General features: G+C 40.3%; 1 protein-coding gene across 10 annotated transcripts in view; it reads left to right on the top strand.

Moving 5' to 3' along the window:
- Positions 1–19706, top strand: part of syne1a (spectrin repeat containing, nuclear envelope 1a) — a 273050-nt gene that overhangs the window by 87999 nt on the left and 165345 nt on the right. For 9 of the 10 annotated variants that reach the window (XM_057822040.1, XM_057822039.1, XM_057822043.1 and 6 more), the window contains 3 exons: positions 6582–6718; positions 14964–15141; positions 19221–19403. In XM_057822040.1, the coding sequence (XP_057678023.1) occupies positions 6582–6718; positions 14964–15141; positions 19221–19403 (498 nt within the window). Of the gene's footprint in view, positions 1–6300; positions 6469–6581; positions 6719–14963; positions 15142–19220; positions 19404–19706 lie in introns of those variants that run through there. The other variant, XM_057822042.1, reaches the window with a different exon arrangement.

Genomic DNA, 19706 nt, shown 5'->3' with positions numbered 1-19706 from the left:
TTCCTGAATATAAGGCGCACCCGTGTGTAATGCGCACACCAAATTTACTTGTAAAATCTAGGGGAAATTATTGTACCCGTCTATAAACGTGCACCCTAATTTTAGCACCAATAAATAGAAGAAGACAAGAAAACAGAGCTCGTGTACAGATACAGAAATGTCATTTTACTGACTGGTGAAACACAGCACAAGCATAGCACATTGGTAGTTCAAAACATTACCGTAAACTGACAATATTTACTGTAATAATATGATTTGACAACTTCTCCAACTTACCAGAATCTAGGAGAAAACAAAACAAATGTGACTTTTCTTTTAAAGGCTGCTGTATAACTTGCTCGTTTCATCACGATGAATAAATGTTTCTTCCATGGATTGATACGGTGAAATGAAAGTGAGAATGTACCGGTAAGTCGGAAATCTGTGAGAGCTCATCGCTGTCAACACGATAGTAACAATAGGAACTATTGTTATTTGGGTTTGAGTTTCCCGAGGGACCGATATAGTTGACGGACACAGGAAGTCTGTGTGCTTACGTTTGATATGGTCCGAGTTGCGGAGCTGCAATAAACGTCGACTCAAATGAGTTCAAGAAACTAAATTCTGTCCTTTATGAAGAGTGAAAAAAGCAGGATTTAACACAGACGAAATCATTCAGCCAATTAGAGTGAAGTATTATTGAAACAAAATGGTGATGTCACGTACCGTAATGGTCGGCAACGGGTCGCCGCATACGTTTCTTCAACTCAACGTGGCTGTGTCAATTACAAAAAAAATCGGTTTATATATATATATATATATTTCTGTCTCCATCCATATACCCGTTTATATTGTGCACCATGATTTTACAAGTTGATTTTGGGGGGAAAAAAAGTGAGCGTTATATTCGGGAAATTACGGTAATATGCAGACTAAAGTGGAAAAATGTAACGATTCATGTGTAGCCCAAAGTACCGGAGTAAGAGTAGCGTTTTTTTTGTGTGTTTTTTTTTCACAATCTATTCAGGTAAAAGTAAAAACTATGGCTTAGTAAAACTACTCTTAGAAGTACATTTTTCTCAAAAAAGTACTCAAGTAAATGTAACGGAGTACATGTAAAGCGTTACTACCCACCTCTGCGTAAATGCCCCAAAATGAACTCATAGCTTGGCATTGGCTGCCAGTGACCGTCCTAGATGTCCGTTCCATTTGAAGTGGGAGGGATAGCAGCGAATGAACGAACGATTTTGAATGTCTTTTGGCGAATTAGATTGACATTGCAGCATATTGAAACTGAAACTTAATAGGACAAAATAATTAGTAATATGTATAACATCCACATACTGTACCATGAATGCTATGAAATGAAAATGATAATGTCGGGAATAAGTTAATGCCATTTATTGGGACACATTTTTAGCATTTAGGTTGTAAATGTAGGTCAGTGCTTCTCAAGGCCTTCCCGGCCCTAACGGCTCATTACTAGAATTCATTATATCAGAATTGTCCTACAATTGTGCATAGCTTGGGTGTATGTTAGAATAATGATAAACTGAACTCCGATTTGGGTTGAAAAAGCTGTATTAATTCTGGCAAAGGTGATTAGAATTGTCAATTGGAATATACACACACGAAGCACAAAGCACTCTCCTTTTCCCCAGCTGCAATTACTCATTTCTTTTGTCAATCAGAAAGAAAGACATTAGTCTGTAAATCAGCTTTACTGAAACAACCAGGCAGTGACAGCTACAATCCAATCACTCTCCCTCATTTCCCACCCATCGTCCCCCCACACACACTGACTCCATCCCCCACAAGTTTACCTTTGGCAACGACCTCATGTTGTCATTGACATTTTTGATTGTTTTTCGTGGTAGGATTAGGTGAAAACTTTGTAGCATGTCAGTGCCAATTCAGCATTGTTTGAGCTAATGTATGTTTGTGTGATTATTACTTGAATAACTTAAAACTTAAATTTGTTTGACTGCATTTGGAAGAAACGCGGCCTCGTGGAATGGTGACGTGACTACCGTAATTATCGGACTATAAGCCGCTACTTTTCCCTGTCATTTTAAATTCTGCGGCTTGTTTGTTGATTTATTTGGGTTAATACGTAAGACTTTATTTGACAGCAGTGTCATAAGACTGTCATGAGAGCGTTTTAAACATGACATGAAACTGTCATGGGCATTAATGAATGCTTATGACAGGTGTCATTAAGTGTCATCCGGCAAATTTTTAGTCTAACTCCGTTTATGTCCAGCTCGGATCTTTTACATCCATTCAAAAGCGAGATAACTTGCCCTTGCTGAGATAACTTAACACTAAATGACATATGTCATAAGCATTCATTAAAGGTCGTTTCAAACTAGTTGAAGCCTAGTGTGAAGGGTTTAGTGGCAACCCATTCATTGTATATGTGGGAGCGGACTTGTCGGTGAAAGTAAGCGGTGGACGCCCATCTTGGGCGGAACGGCAAGTTTGAATAAATTTGCTTCGAGAAGCGGAGGCCAAAATACAAGCTTGCTCTATTTTCAAAGCGCCGCCACACTGATGTCAACAATGCATCCAATAGCAGAAAGGCAGGCTTCCTTATATCTGTGCTATCAGGCTGTTTCGGCAGACGGATATACGCAAATCACGGCTAACGAAACCTTGATGAATGCACTTTTTTAAAGTTTCCCAAGCTCTGGGACACTCGAAAAATGACTCGCATACCTCTCCTTGCTAAGCTAAATGGTACCTTGATGTGCGTTTGTGAGGAAATGTAGTTCACGAACAACAAAAAAAGTACCGTAATTTTCGGACTATAGGACCCTACTTTTTTCCTTCATATTAAATCCTGCGGCTTATAGTCCATTGCGGCTTATTTGTTGATTTATTTGGGTTAATAGGTAACACCTTATTTGACAGCGGCGTCATAATACGGTCACAATTATGACATGACACTATCATGGGCATTACTGAATTACTGAAGACAGATGTCATTAAGTGTCATCCGGCAAATTATGTCACTAACTCCATTTATGTCCAGCTTGGATCTTTTACATCCATTCAAAAGTGAGATAATTTACCAGATAACACTAAATGACCTCTGTTATAGGCATTCATTAATGCTCCTGACAGTGTCATGTCATAATGATGACAGTCTTATGGTGCCACTGTCATATAAATTGTAACCAAATACCATAACTAGCAATTAATGAAACAACTTGAACAGTAACTGTAGAAATAATTAGCACAGAACATGAATTTTGATTGTTACTTACATCTGTATTGCTGCAATGCATGGTAGGAGGCATGTTGGACAACAACAGTGTTGACAGGAAGGTCGCAGCAGATGTTGACTGCCCCCCGCCCCAAGGGAACAGTGATGGCCAAATGAGGCTTCTTGAAGCAATGAAGCTTTGCAGCCAATTGGTTCAACGCTTCATGGTGGTTCATTTGGCCTTATAATGCTCCTGTCAAATAAAGTGTCACTGGTTGATATCTTTTGGTTTAAATATCGCACAATACAGTGAGGACAGCTGTGGCGTATAGTCCAGTGCAGCTTATCTAGGAACAAATGCCGTTTTCGTGCCAAATTGTTGGGTGGCAGCTAGGGTTGTTCCGATCATGTTTTTTTGCTCCCATTCCGATCCCGATCGTTTTATCTTGAGTATCTGCCGATCCCGAAATGTCCTGATCCGATTGCTTTTTTTTTGCTCCCGATTCAATTGTAATCATTCCCGATAATTTTTCCCGATCATATACATTTTGGTAATGCATTAAGAAAAAAATGAATAAAACTCGGACGAATATATACATTCAACATACAGTACATAAGTACTGTATTTGTTTATTATGACAATAAATCCTTAAGATGCCATTTACATTATTAACATTCTTTCTGTGAGAGGGATCCACGGATAGAAAGACTTATGACTTTGTATATTGTGACTAAATATTGCCATCTAGTGTATTTGTTGAGCTTTCAGTAAATGATACTGTGGTCATGCCCAAATGCATGATGGGAAGTGGAACCATGACTGTGCGTAGTGCTACCAATTAATATATCTTCTCTGCGTTGGGAAATAACATAAGGTGTTAAGAAAAAGATTAATTGCTACCTTGCTTCCCCACATTGCTTCCCATGATATTTCTAATCGTAGGGAAAGGGATTGTAAGACTTTAGCCAATTAAAAAAAGGCTCCAAAGGCTGCCAAAAGTCACTTTACTGATTTACGCTGCATTTTGTCTCTCTATATAGGTAAGACGGTGCCAGAGGTTGCGCTAGACATTTTCGTTGTCTGTCATTTTGACTGACAGGGTCATAAAAATCCGGTCATAATCTATTTTTACCCGTCACCTAAATTTTTAAATTGATAATGATGACATATTCAATAGTATTTAGTTTTCATTCATTTTTAATTAATATTGTAACGCTTGCTTGGCAGGAAAAAATTAGACACGGAAGTCGTGGTATTTTTCTCCCTCTTTTTACTCTGCTTACCGCCAACAACACCAACAAAACAACAACTCCGCCCCCAAAGAAAAAGAGGCAACTATATAGACCCCAATCACCAACGTCACACAATGATCTTAATTGTGGTTGTCAGCCCAAAATCTTCTAAATATATTTTAAATACATCTTACCAGATATAAAATGACTACTACATAGTCTGTGGTGATCGTTTGGTGCCCAGATTTCTTGTCGAATTACAACAGTCCATCTCGCTCTCCTCTTCGGGTCTCTCAGAATATGGTAGAACTTCAAGTCTCTCCGTCTATCTTCTCTGTTACTACAACCAAACGCCACACACGCCTTCACCATTTTGATTATTAATGTTAACGAGCAGAAAAACACGCCGTAATAGGAGGCATGTACGTAGCGGTAATGTGTAAACACGACGAGCTGACACAATATGGCGGCTCCAGTCAGGGGGGCGGAGTTGTGATGTCATGCGATTGGGGTCTATACACAGGCGGCAATCTAGTCCACCAATTGGATGACGCGCTGGCATACCGGGTGCACCAATAAGAACCTCGCGTTGATGTGTCAATCACGGTGCCGCCGCCAGACCCCGGTGACGCTACAATATTCTGACAGAATAGCCAACGACGTCATGCATTAAGAGAGACAATAGCTAATTAATATGCTCACTCGCCACCCTGTGGTCTGGGGTGTGAATTGCAACCTGTCAAAATGACGGACGGACTTCAGTTTTTTCCGTCACCGTTTTAAAAAACCGGTCAACGACGGAAAATATTGGGTTAACGCGACCCCTGGACGGCGCCATTACAGATTGAGCGCGACAATGCGTGAGTGGGTCGTGCAGAGCATGCATTAATTGCGTTAAATATTTAAACGTGATAGATACATTTCTAAAAAAAATTAATTACCGGCATTATAGGGATAAATTTGATAACCCTACCTTAAGCCTAAACTAAAGACTCTGCATGAGTGTAACATATTATGTCTGTAACGTTAAATACAATTACAAAACGATTTAATTAAATAAATATATATATTAAAAAAAGGCATGGCCAATATTTTTTTGCCGATTCCGACACTTTGAAAATGACGCGATCGGAACATCTCTAGTGGCGGCTTATAGTCACGTTCGCCTTATAGTCAGAAAATGACCCTACATTTTCATTATAATTTAGACAAAAGGTTTAGAATTAGTCACGATACTTGGAAATAACTTTTTCTGAACCAATTAGGAAATGGTGTGTCTGGATCAGGATGGCAGATTCTTGTTAAATAATTTTTGGTGTCTAGCCTTGTAATGACAGAATAGCAAATTGATAATGACCGAGAAATAGATAAGGATCAGGAAACGGCATCCCTGGTGAATGCTTTTCAATTAAATTTGTTGTACAGCTTTTGTACTCCTCAAGGACAAATGGATTCACTTTAGATCAGAGTTGAAAATGGCTTTCAATTTTGAGGTGTACTTGTAAAGGCTAGCCATGATTTGATTAGCGTCACTTGTTTGAACTGACATGTGCGGCGCTTCTATCTTACCTTTCTGCCGTTTGCAGGATGTTTACAATTTGACTTCTCCCTTCCCAAGTGTTAACACCCACCCTCGCGCTGCCCCCCTCGAGCCTCCTTGGCCGTGTTGTCAAAAGCTCGGCGAAGAGGAGGAGTCAGTTCCTCCGATGTACTCTCCTCCTCTTGCCTCCCTCTGCTTCCTCATTTTTATTTTTTTGCAGTAGTCCTGCATCTGCGTCGGTTGACAGCTGAATTCCGCTGGGAGAGAGCGTGAGAGAGGAGAATCAGAGGCGGGATAGGAGAAGGAAGGGAGCGGGAGGGAGGGATGTTTATTGGTCATACGTCAGAGAGTGAGGGAGGCTGAACATATTTCACGGGACAGGATTTTATGATCGGCCGAGTGCAGCGTGTGAGGCGCGCTGAGGAGAGCGGGAGGACGTTGCGCTTACCTCCTTCCTGCCTCTTCCTCGCGCTTTCGGGAACAGACATGCTTTTGTACGAGCTGCACTGTGAGTATGTGTGTGACGATCGAGCCCTGGTGTGAATGGGAATGTGAAAGCGCTTATTGACCGTCGTGGCGAGAGCACACTGATGCAGCTGCGCTGTGTTTTGTCTTGTTTAGGACATATTGGAGGGCCTGCAAAGCGTTGAGCCGATGGCAGAGAAGTTGAAGAGTCAACTGAACGAACTGGTGCAACACTCCAGAGACTTGGGCTCCCATTCTGAGCGTGTCACCTCTCTCATCAAGCAACACAACAGGTGAGGAAACAAAGTGTTTCGGGCATGTTGTCCATATGTTTTGGGAGGAGTTTTGAGAAGAGTTGCTGCATGTGCTAATGTGTACGAGAGAGAAGATATCGTCACTGCAGAAGAATTTTCAGCAGTATACCAAATTATGAAGCAGCACCGAAGTGCACACATAGTGTCAGTGCCTTGATTATTAGTTAGCGGTACATTGGTAACAGTCTCAAGACTCAGGTTTCTCGGAATCAGGGTGGGATGTGCTGTTATAGGCATGAAGACTACTAAGACCTTCCGGAGCAATCAGCAGGTTTCATTCCATTCGCGTTTAACACCGACACATTTGTTGGTGCAGGTCACCTACTACCTGATGCACAAAGAAAATTCAATTCAATTCAATTCAATTCAATTTTATTTGTATAGCCCTGGATCACAACAACGTTGTCTCAAAGGGCTTTGCAGAGGCAATACTGATACACAATCAGAAACAGCAAATGAAGCAACAAAGGTGAATAAATAAATTCAAGTCCTGAGTATCCCCCATCCTTAGGCCCTCCATGTCGGCAAGGAAAAACTCCAAAAACTCCAGAGTCTTCGGGAGAAGATGAGAAACCTTGGGGAGTACCACAGTCAGGAGAGATCCACTCCCAGGACGGATAGACAGGAAGCCCCAGGACCGCTAATGGGAATTAGCAGGCGAAGTTACAGTCCGTAAAGATGCAGTGGAGTAAAGGAACAAGAAGAGGTCCATCTAGCCAGATGAGACGGAGGTAGCAACGAGGACATCCATCCAGCTTGGGGTCCGGACAGTCAGGAGGCTGCAGCTGAAAAATAGCCTCTCCCCAGAGGGGAGGGGGGAAGGGGAACACCGGGTGACTAGTGATGAAGAGACTAGACAACTAGATATTAACTTTGGAAAATAGAAATAAAGTAAGATAAGTGGTAGGTAGAATGAGAAAAATGAGATAGAACTCAGTGGCTGTATTTCCCCCAGCTTTATAGCTTCTAGTGCAGCTTAGACTAAACTTTGAGTCTACTCCGACTTCAACTAGCCTGACCATAAGCTTTGCTGAATAGGAACGTTTTTAATCTAATCTTAAATGTGCAGACTGTCTCGGCTTCTTTAATATTAGCTGGAAACTGATTCCATAAAACAGGGGCTTGGTGGCTAAAGGCTCTAGCTTCGACGGTACTTTTAGAAACCCTAGGAACTACCAGTAGACCTGCATTCTGAGAGCGGAGTGTTCTGTTGGGGCGATATGGTAAAAATGCTTTGCTCAGTGAAAGGTTGACAGATTTTGGAAGGGAGATTCCGCCCAGATCATGTGACCCACCTCTTTCAAGAACATGTTTGCTCTAATTCAGAGGTGTCCAAACGTTTTGCAAAGGGGGCCAGATTTGGTCTGGTAAAAATGTGGCAGGCCGACCTTGACTGACGTCCTTTATGTTGAACAATATTTTTACGAAAATTTTAGCAACCCATTCTGTATGTCACATTTGCTTTATTATTTTTTTTTTTAATTACTAATTTCAACAATCTCGCAACTAGCCTTTGTGGCGCTCTCTTTCGACTGTGAAATTAAACTAGCTTCAAGTTGCTTCAATTTCTCGCTGCCTATCTTCCCTGTAATCTTGTCGTACATGTCAACGTGTCTTGTTTGGTAATATCGCCTCACAGTGAACTCTTTAAAAACAGCGACTGTCTCTTTGCAAATGAAGCAGACGCAGTTGTTATGTATTTTAGTGAAGAAATATTTCAATTTTCACTTATCCTTGAAGCGTTGGCCGTAGCAGTCAACTTTTTTTTGTTGATCGTTGCCATTTTAGACAATTGGAAGTAGAGGGTCACATGGGGTAATGTTGCTTAGAATGCTGCTGTCTTTTAGTGGGTAAATGAGGAGCAGCATTTAGTGTTTAAACTACGTCATATGCTGGTAGCAGTACTGCTGACCAATTTATTAAGTGTGTGCGGGCCAGGCATTAGTGATTTTATGACAGAGGCTGGGGGCCGGATGAAATTTGACCACGGGCCGCATTTGGCCCCCGGGCCGGAAATTGGACATGTCTGCTCTAATTGGATTGCAGGTAGTCCCCAGGTTAGGAATGAGTTCCATTCCTGTGCTGGCGACGTAACCCGAATTTCCACGTAAATGGGAATTAAACCTTTAAATATTGCCCAAATTACAAAATAACTATTCAAAAACATGCATTATACGCAGTGTTGTTAATAACGGCGTTAGAATTTAACGGCAATATTTTCTACAGTAGTGAGATATCTAATTAATTACTTTTCTCATCTTGGCAGCGCTGTTACCGTTACTGAGGCGGGAAAGGCGTGCGTTACTATGCGTTACGATGTTGGTTGACTGACGCGAGAAAAGTCTGAAAAAGACGGACTCACGGAGACGAGAGAGTATAGCAGGAGTGGGGAGGAGGCAAGGGAGTGTGACGCTGTTGCAAACGTGATGCTACTATGCTAGGTGGCTCCAATAATACCTGACTGTAGCCGATAGCCTACAAACTACGCCCACATGATGCTTCGGTAGATATCACATATAGACAGAACTAGATGCAAATGACAGACACGGCGGCATTAGCAGCATGTATAATAAAGAACTAGATGCGTTAGTAAACAGCTGATGACATAATCAAATGATTATGTCATCAGCAACCTCTCCAGAAGCCTGATAATGATCCTGATTATTTTGATTCAGGTGTGTTGGAGGAGGGAGACATGGAAAACACGGCAGGAAAGTGGCACCGAGGTCCGGATTTAGTGAATCCTGTACTAGTACATCCCTAAAATATACCTACCAAATTGCATTGTGTTCCATCCCCAAATAATGGAAGAATAAATCAAAATGATAGTGTACACACCAACAACAACAACATGAGCGGAAGCTTGACAGGCCTACAGCCTGAAGAAAAAAAAAAAAAAAACGTATTTAAATTTCGAAGTACAATTCTCCTTTTTGAAGGATTCACTGTAGTGACCTCTATGTTAGTTGTCAAAAAGAAGCAGCTCATGTGAGGAAGTCACACATTCCAGTCACATTGTAACACAAAAGACACATCGTTATGTCTTGCTCTTCCGTATACAAGCATTTGTACAAAAGAAGCCTCCTTTCAAATGTATGCCTACTCGTTGCCTTCTTTCTGATACATCAACATAGTACGTTGCTTTTTTTTTTTTTTTGCCAAAAAGTCCATGCGTCATCTGTTCTTTCGCGTTAGCATCAGAATGAGAAACGTTAATATCAAATGTTTTTGATATTGCTTTTCACTCCGCATACATTTATCACATTGCAAAATGCCTCACTATCAGAAAACATCAAGATATTAGTTCATCATTCACTCTCTTGAGAGGACTGTGTAATGACTAACTGTTTAACATCCTTGTTTTATCATTAACAATGACAAATGGGGAAAAATGTGGAGGCTTGAACAGTCAGATTTAGTTTTGGATAATTGTGTGAGTGTGTGCACGTGGCCAGTTTAAATTGTGAGCTGTGTCAAGCAGTCGGTGAAAGTTGATGGAGCCACCAGTTGCCAAGCGACATGCAGGCTACACCGGTGCGTGTATGCTGTGGTTGTTTAGGCCTGTGGCCTTCTCTTCTATGCTTTGGGCTAATGGCGCTCTACATGCATTTTGAACACTCTTTGAGGGGAATATTCAAAAGCGTTCATTGCAAAGGATTCAAGGAAATCATGGCGTGGGAATGGTTAATAAATAAATTAGCCAGGCAGGTCGAAAAGTGCCGAACGGCTCGCTCAGAAATACATTTGCAAAAATAGCCTGATAAATTTAAACCTTTTGGTTGTTTGTTTAAAAACTGAAACATGTTTTTCTGAATGTGTAATAGACATCAAATATATTAAAAAACACTTGCATGTGAGCCACAATCTGGATCGCATACGTACATTTTGTCACAAAACATGTGCGTGCACACTATCCCCACGCAGGTTTACTGACATACACGTGAATATGTAATGATTCTCTCTGCGCCCGATTTGGAGCAAAACTCCCACTCCTGCCTTGACCTTCCCCATTCATGCATATGCATGGGTGGGAAACATGTTCTTCCCTAGCCTGACACTCATCACATTCATCTTGTATATTCCCATTCATTGAAGGATGCCAAACAGTTTATTTTGCAAAATAGTATTATGTGCCACCTGTTTTACATCAAGAAGGAATGGATGGAATTAGTACTGCAACAATTAATCGATTAACTCGAGGTATTCGATAGGAAAAAAAAAAGATTTGGTTAAATTTTTGCTGCTTTGAGTATTCGCTTAATTAAGGTGGCGTTGTAATGGTTTATTTTGAAAGTGTTTGTATTTTGTATAATTGATTTGGGTGGATACCATAGGTGGGGAGGGTAGCCAAAACTTTTGCTTCAAAATAATATTACTCAAGTAAGAGTAAAACTAGTCATCCAAAAAATGTGCCCAAGTCCAAGTCAAAAAAGTATCCAGTGAAAGGAATACTCAAGTAATGAGTAACATTTTGAGTAACTGCTTGTTTTTGTTTGATTTATATACATATTTTTTAAACAATGGTATTTTTTTCTTTCAGCACAACAATGAACCGTTGTTATAATGATACTGTACAATAAACCATTACAAAACCACATTAAGCCAAAGAAATTACAAAAAAAAAAAAAAAAAATATTAAACTGAGAAAAAAAAAAAAATGAAGCATTATTTGTCCAAAGAGCATGACTTTCCTGTCCTCTCGTGGAGAAAATAGTTCCTAGTTTGAGTAGTGAATACTTTAGTTCCTTCATAGTTACTATTATGAAATTAAAAGGATCATATCTCCGGTTTTCCATAGTCAATCGGTGCCAAATGAAAACTATGAGACAGTTTTAAATCCGCGATTTCGATTCATGTTGAGGGCTGCGCTCTATGTCAAATACTTTATTTATTACGGTGCTTTAAAGACGCTTGATTGAACAGGCTTGCGTGATCATAGAACAGCAAGCTTGCGTCTGATTGGTGTAATGGAGTCATGTGATTATTGTTGCGACCTCTCATTGCTGAAATTAGTTGCGCTACTCTTGGCAATAGCATCGCTAGCAAAAAACAAAACAAAAAACATTGAATTCCGGCGAGAGAGAAAAAAGACAAGGATGAAGCATTATTCATTAAAAGAGCATGAGTGCCCTCTAGTGGAGAAAATAGTTTGTAGTTTCACTAGAAGTTAGTTGCATTAACGTGATGTGCAAACTTCACATTCACAATTACAATTATGGAATTAAAAGAATCATATCTCCGGTTTTCTGTGGTCAATCAGTGCCCCAGAGAGAAGTTAAAATCCGCGCTTTCAAATCATGTTGAGGGCAGCGCTGTATGTCAAATACTTCATTTTTTACGGTGCTTTAACGACACCATGTGATTGAACAGGCTGGCATGATCATAGAACGGCAAGCTTGCGTCTAATTGGTATAATTGGGTCATGTGATTATTGTTGCGACGTCTCATTCATGAAATTGGTAGATCTGCTCATGGCATCGCTGGTATAAAAAAATCTTTTAATATGTAAAAAAAAAAAACAAAACAAAAATGTAACGACTCTTGTATAGCCCAGAGTAGTGTAGTAAGAAAAGCGCTTTTCTTCATAAATCTACTCAAGTAAAAGTAAAAAGTATGGCTTAATAAAACTACTCTTAGAAGTACATTTTTCTCAAAAAGTGACTCAGGTAGATGTAACGGAGTACATATAACAAGTTTACTACCCACCTCTGGTGGATATACTGCCTTCAAGTAGCAACAGTGAATATGACATAATTAATTTCACATGGTTGAATCATGCTGCTCCCTGGTAAGACCAACAGAAGTTTTTGTTTGAGCTAATGTTTTTTTAATACATTCGTAATTTAGTTTATAGGTATATTTAGCCATTTTTTTGTGGGAATGTGTTTGAACCATTTTTTAAGAGCATTGTAAAAAAAAAAAATAAAGTTAGCATTTTTTTAGCATTTAAGCTAGCGGACTTTTGGTATGTAAGTTACCCAATTGGTCTTTTGTTGTACTTAGAACCTCATTTATTCATTTTTTTTATACCGTTTGAGGTATTTTAATGTTTTATGTTCCTTATCCTATTCCCGATTACTCGCTTGTTCGAATTAACTAGGTCATCGATTAATCGACTACTAAAATTATTGATAGCTGCAGCCCTGAATGGAAGTCAGGAGCATGTGTGCCTATTACCGTAATTTCCCGAGTATAACGCACACTTTTTTGCCCCAAAATCAACTTGTAAAATCATGGTGCGCATTATACACTGGTACAGGGATAGAGACAGATATATATATATATATATATATATATATATATATATATATATATATATATATATTAAGACCGATTTTTTTTTATTGACACGGCCATGTTGTGTTGAAAAAAAACGTATGCAGCGATCCGTTGCCGACCACTACGGTCCATGACGTCACCATTTTGTTTCGGTAATACTTCACTCTGATTGGTCGAATGATTTCGTCTGTGTTAAATTCTGCATTTATCACTCTTCATAAAGCACAGAATTTAGTTCCTTGAACTCATTTGAGTCAACGTTTATTGCAACTCGGTAACTCGGACCATAACAAACGTAACACAACACAGACTTCCTGTGTCCGTCAACTATATTGTCCCTTGGAGAACTCAAACCCAAATAAAAATAGTTCCTCTTGTTACAGTAGCGATGCGCTCGTTCCGATTTCCGACTTCGGTCCTCACTTTTATTTTACCGTATCAATCCATGGAAGAAACATTTAGTCATCATGATGAAACGATCAAGTTATACAGCAGCCTTTAAAAGAAAAGTCACATCTGTTTTGTTTTCTCCTGGATTTTGGTAAGTTGGAGAAGTTGTCAGATCATATTATTACCGTGCATATTATCAGTTTACGGTAATGTTTTGAACTACCAATGTGCTATGCTTGTGCTGTGTTTCACCAGTCAGTAAAATGACATTTCTGTATCTGTACACGAGCTCTGTTTTCTTGTATTCTTCTATTTATTGGTGCTAAAATTAGGGTGCGCGTCATACACGGGTACAATAATTTTCCCTAGGTTTTACAATTAAATTTGGGGTGCACGTTATCAGTGTTGTTAATCTTACTGAAAAAAAGTAATTAATTATAGTTACAAATTACTTCTCCCAAAAAGTAATTGCGTTAGTAACTCAATTATCTGAATGTAAGAGTAATTAGTTACTTGGCAAAGTAATTGGTGATAATTACTTTTTTTTTTTTCCTCAAAAAAAAAAAAAAAAAAAAAAACATTGGCCACACTATGTGAAGTTTTTTGGTACAATTGGCCCGAGCCAAATTCTTTACCCTAATTTACTCTTTACCATGAATCAACTGTTAAAAGTTGTTAGAATTGCTCCCATTATTGCATTAGTTCCCTTCTCTCTACTTTCGACATATGAAAGTTTTAAAACTGTTTCAGCATTTAAAGATAGATTCAAGGCAAGATTTTGCCGATTTAGAAGTATTTTATATAAAAAGTTACTTAGGTTCGCTAGGAAGGTTCTCTACAACAGAGCCGTCCTAAAAGTCTACTGCTTCAAGATGGCGGCTGTCTACTAACGCATTTAGTGCCATGTCTGTCATTTTGCATCTAGTTATATCTATGTACAGTACATGTGATATCTACCATGTCTACCATATCTACCATAACATGCGGGCGTAGTTTGTATGCTATCGGCTACAACATGTATTATTGGAGCTACCTAGCATCGCGTTTGCTCGGCGTCACAACTTTCTTGCCTCCTCCCATCTCAACTCGTTATATTGTAACGCCGTTATTAACAACACTGCACGTTATACACGGGTGCGCCTTGTATTCGGGAAATTACGGTATCTTGGTCAGTGAGAGGAAACACTGTATAATGTCAGTTTATGTTATCGTCGAAGAGATTACATCCCACCCTTTATCATGTAATCATACTGTTAGCTCGTCGTTAAATATCCCTGTCATGTTGTCTTTACGTCACCTTTTTCCTCGCAGCATCTAGCTGTCACCCCTTATATTATCACCCCTCTGAACTCTTGCCCCGCTCATATGTCGCCTCTCAGCCCACACTGATGCTGTACCCCATCCCCCACTCTTTACCCCCATTGCTTCCACTTCACCCACTTTTCCATCTCTCCACCTGCGTGTTTCTCATCTCCCAGCCACAACACCCGATTTTATACTGTAAAGACAATACTGTATGTACGCTATTGATCTATGTTTCTCTTTTATGCCGCAGCCTCAGCCTCCGCGCATCTAGGGAGTGCCAAAATAAGGAGCGCCTGTTAGAGCAGCGTTTCCGTGCCGCCCTGCGAGACTTTCAGCAGTGGTTGGTCAACGCTAAGATCTGCACCGCCAAATGTTTCGACGTGCCGCAGAGTGTGGCTGAGGCCTCCACCGCCCTGCTAAGGATACAAGTAAGACATATCTCACATGCAATTCTACTCTTACTAATTATTTGCTACCATTTAGCAACTAATCTTCAAAAATACTCTGTAGTATGACTAAAAATTTTGGATTATATAGGTCTGAAAATTGTGTTCCATGTTCTCGCGAAGTGCAAAATCACAATCAAAAGGATTTGTGGTCTCATTTTGTTTGTTTTTGCAATTTGAGCAATTTTAGGCTTTATATGGAGAGAGTGTACACATGGCCAAGAGGGATGCTCTTTTTTGGAAGCTCCTCTGTGAGCGTCCTCGTCTGTTTTTTTCCCTCTGAGAAGCTGGCAGGTGTTAACATCCTGGCAGCCTTACCAGAGTACCCCAGGGCCCCTGGCTAAGAGGCAGGTTGTTGTCTGTGAAGGTACATGTCCCGGCATTCTCGGTAATTACCTTCCTCCTAATTACCTTACTGCTTCTGTCACAATAAGGAAATATATTTATTAGCACCCGGTCACGTGATAATAACAAGCATTTTGGAGCAGGGCTATCTATTTTTGTCTTAGTCTGAGTTGGCGTGCATCCTCTTTAGAAGTTGTTTTTGTCACCGAGTCTATGGCGGCGGAGAAAGAGAGAGCCAATGTTTTATTTATCATTGACCTGGTGAGGAATGTGGAACAATGTTTCTGCATGGCTGACCTCCAGGAGGGCCTATCAGGGAGGGGCGGAGACGTTTTAGCTGGATATTTGCACTGCGTCACCTTTGATTGGAGGTGTACACTGACACTATAGCAGGGGTGTAGAGATACAGTATAAACGTGAGACATTAGAAGACAAAAAACAAGGGTGTGTGTGTGTGAGAGAGGGAAAGATGCGCTGACTGCACAGATGGTGGAGCGGTCCCTGCTGCGCTGCTGTCATCGTCTGAGCTTCGAGGGAGGGGTGTGTTGTGCATGAGTCTGCGTAGAAGAGCTACAGTATGTTAAAAAATAGAAAACACTTGACTTCTCTTATCCACCTACGCCGGTCAAGCTCCTCCTTGTGCCCACGCATAAGGAATCCATAATGACTTGGACTAATTGCTGCATCTGACAGTGGAAAGTGAGAATGCCGGACGAACAGACCAGCCGCCATGTGTGCACCAATATTGCGTTAAATTAGCCACAATGATGGAAGAAAAATACATTTCACATTGATTATCAAGGGGAATATAGTCCAGTGTAGACTCACTGGTCTCTTTTTGTCGCTATTTTGTGGCATGTCTATGTTGACTTGCCACTGACGAATAAGTACATTTTTCAACAGGTAGATGTGGAAGAAAACTAATGATGTATAAAAGCATATGAATTACATTGTTGCACCTCTTTGGGATCAGCACAGTTTTTGAGTTGAAGATAAAATAAAAGTGTGAATCTTGGCTTAGCCATATTAGATTCTCAGCCAAACTTTTAGAAGTTTGGTGTTTACTCTAAATTGAAATGTGAATCAGAAACTAGGTATCTCTTTTGCCATGTATGAGTGCAACAATAACACTATGTACATGGAGGTAGGTAAGTATCTGAACACCCTGCGATTTTGCAAGTTCTCCTACTTAGAAATGATGGGCGGGTTTGAATTTTTCATGGTATGTGCTTGTCCACTGTGAGGGAAAAAAAAAAAAATCCAGAAATCACAATATATGATTTTTTTAAAAACAGTTTATTTGTATTATACTTCTGCAAATAAGTATTTGAACACCTGAGAAAATCAATATTTGGTACAGTAGCCTTTGATTACAATTACAGAGGTCAAACGTTTCCTATAACTTTTCACCAGGTTTGCACAGACTGCAGCAGGAATATTGCACCACTGCTCCACACAGATCAATCAGGTTTCTGGGTGTTCACTGAGAAACACAGAGTTTGAGCTTCCTCCAAACATTTTCTGTCGAGTTCAAAAATATCAAAAATAGACCCTTAGGTAGACATTTGTAAAATTACCCAGAAATAAAGAGAGAAGACACTCAGTTTTCTTGGCCAAGGAGAGCAAAAGAGTGACTAGCCAGAGGAATGGTAGATTTCTCTGTCCAGTCACCAAAATTGATCTAAAGAAAAATCCTCCTTGGTATTTTTATTTAGAGGTTTGTCCTAATACAAAATGGGTGCCGCCCTGAGGGAGGGGGAAGCAAGCTAGAGACACCCATGTGATTTTGATTGGATATGTGTATGCATGTAGGTGGAACTAAGTGAGTACACGTGTGTAAGCAAGGGCTCATGTAAACAATGGTCAAAATGACCCAGACACTTCAGTTATGCAACGCTGCGGCCATGGAAGATGTCCTCGGATGGAAAATTGTCCTCGAAGGTCTAGACTAAAGTCCAGACGCCAGGTGCTGAAGATGTCTCGGAAGGTCTAGTTACGCAATGATGCGGCCATGAAGCAAGGCCGTTGTCATCCCGACCCTCTTTTACTCTTTGTAACACTTAAGCATTATACTACAACCTAGTATAGCAAGGAATAATCATTTACTGGTTATATCAATAAGAAAAATATGGCAATATGTATTATTTATGGTACATACTGTGTGAGCACAAGCAAATATTCAATCAATCAATCAATCAAACAAATATTTAATCAATCAAACCTCGATAATTACCTCAACATTTTCTATTGGGTTTGGGTCTGGAGACTGGCTAGGGCCCTCCAGAACCTTGATATGCTTTTTACAAAGCCACTCCTTGTTAATTCTTGCTGTCTGCTTCGGGCCATTCTTATGTTGGAAGACCCAGTCACGACCCATTTTCAATGCTCTAATTGAGGGAAGGAGGTTATTCCCCCAAATCTCCCAATACATGGCCCTGGTCATCCTCTCTTTAATACAGCGCAGTCATCCAGTCCCATGTGCAGAAAAACACCCCCAAAGCATGATGCTATCACCCCCGCGCGTCACAGTAGGGATGGTGTTCTTGGGATGGTAGTCATCATTCTTCTTCCTCCAAACACTATGAGTGCAATTAAGACCAAAAAGTGCAATTTTAATCTCACATGACCACATGATTTTCTCCCATGACTCCTCTGGATCATCCAAATGGTCTTTAGCCAACTTAAAACGGGCCAGTACATGTGCTGGTTTAAGCAGGGGAACCTTCCGTTCCATGCATGATTTTAAACCATGACGTCTTAGTGTATTACCACAGTAACCTTGGAAATGGTGGTCCCAGCTCCTTTTTGGTCATTGAACAGCTTCTCTTGTTTAGTTCTTGGCTGATTACTTAGCATTCTTAGGATCATTGAGACCCCACGTGGTAGATCTTGCATGGAGCCCTAGTCCGAGGGAGATTGGCAGTCATGTTTAGCTTCTTCCATTTTCTAATAACTGCTTGTGACGGTGAATGTTGGATTAACTTTTGTAAATAATCACTTTTGCACTTTGTCACAGAACACTGCTTGTTATTTGTTGGGAACGTCGTTAATAAAAACACTTAAAAACCATCATTCAGCTTCGGTTGCCATTTTTGGGAGCAAGAGCCCCGCCACACTGCTCCAACGGTAGATGTTATACAGCCTTGTAGAGGTCTACACTTTTGTCCCTGGTGTCTTTGTAAGCTTTTGTTATGACCGTGTTAGTAACTGGAGTCTTACTGATTCTATGGGGTGGACAGATGTTTATAAGCAGCTAATCGCCTCAAACAGGTGAAAAAGTCAGACTCAAAAAGTCTACCTCCACTCCACTTGTTCGTTGGACTTTTTAAAGGCAACTCACAGGTCTTTGAGGCTCACAATTCTCACTGATAGACAGGTGTTTAAATACTTATTCGCAGCAGTATAATACAAAAAAAAAAAGTTTAAAAAATCATACACTGTGATTTCTGGGGTTTTTTTCCCTTTAGATTGTCTCTCACTGTGGACAAGCACCTGCCATTAAGATCTCAAACCCGGCTATCATTTCTAAGTGGGAGAACTTGCAAAATTGCAGGGTGTTCAAATGCTTCCTTTCCTCACTGTATATATATATCAGAAAAAAGAATAGTGTAAGCAGTTGTCACTCATTCCTTTCACTTTCATTCCCTCCTCTTACATGTGTTAAGCAGCTTCTTTGTCTTTTTTGTTCTTTCATCTTTGTTGCATGTGCCTCCCAGGAGTTTTTGAGTGACAGGGAGCATGGGCAGGCCAGACTGAGTACAGTGGGAGCCAGCGGGGAGCTGCTCATGGCGGTGGTGTCCAAAGAGCGGGTAGAGGGGATCAAGGCCAAAGTGGACAACGCCAGAGAGGACTGGAAAAGCCTGATGAATAACCTTCAGCTTAGGGAGGATACTCTCAAGGTGGGTTTAAGTTGGCTCCAGATGGTACACGTCACTTAGTTGAACACACAAAAACACACGAAAGCTTTGAAGTCGAGTGAAACATTTGCAGCTTATGCTTGGATGAGTATCACTTTTAACATATTCCTTTTTTTAGGTGCATCTCAAAGACATTGACTATACCGTATTTTTCGGACTATAAGTCGCAGTTTTATATAGTTTGGCTGGGGGTGCGACTTATACTCTGGAGCGACTTATGTGTGAAATTATTAACACATTATGATATCATTTCACATGTTATTTTTGTGTTTTGGAAAGACACTG

This window comes from Corythoichthys intestinalis, chromosome 19 (genome assembly GCF_030265065.1).
Source record: "Corythoichthys intestinalis isolate RoL2023-P3 chromosome 19, ASM3026506v1, whole genome shotgun sequence".
Taxonomy (NCBI): domain Eukaryota; kingdom Metazoa; phylum Chordata; class Actinopteri; order Syngnathiformes; family Syngnathidae; genus Corythoichthys; species Corythoichthys intestinalis.
The sequence above is the reverse complement of the archived record's forward strand: the minus strand, read 5'-3'. Positions and strand labels throughout refer to the sequence as shown.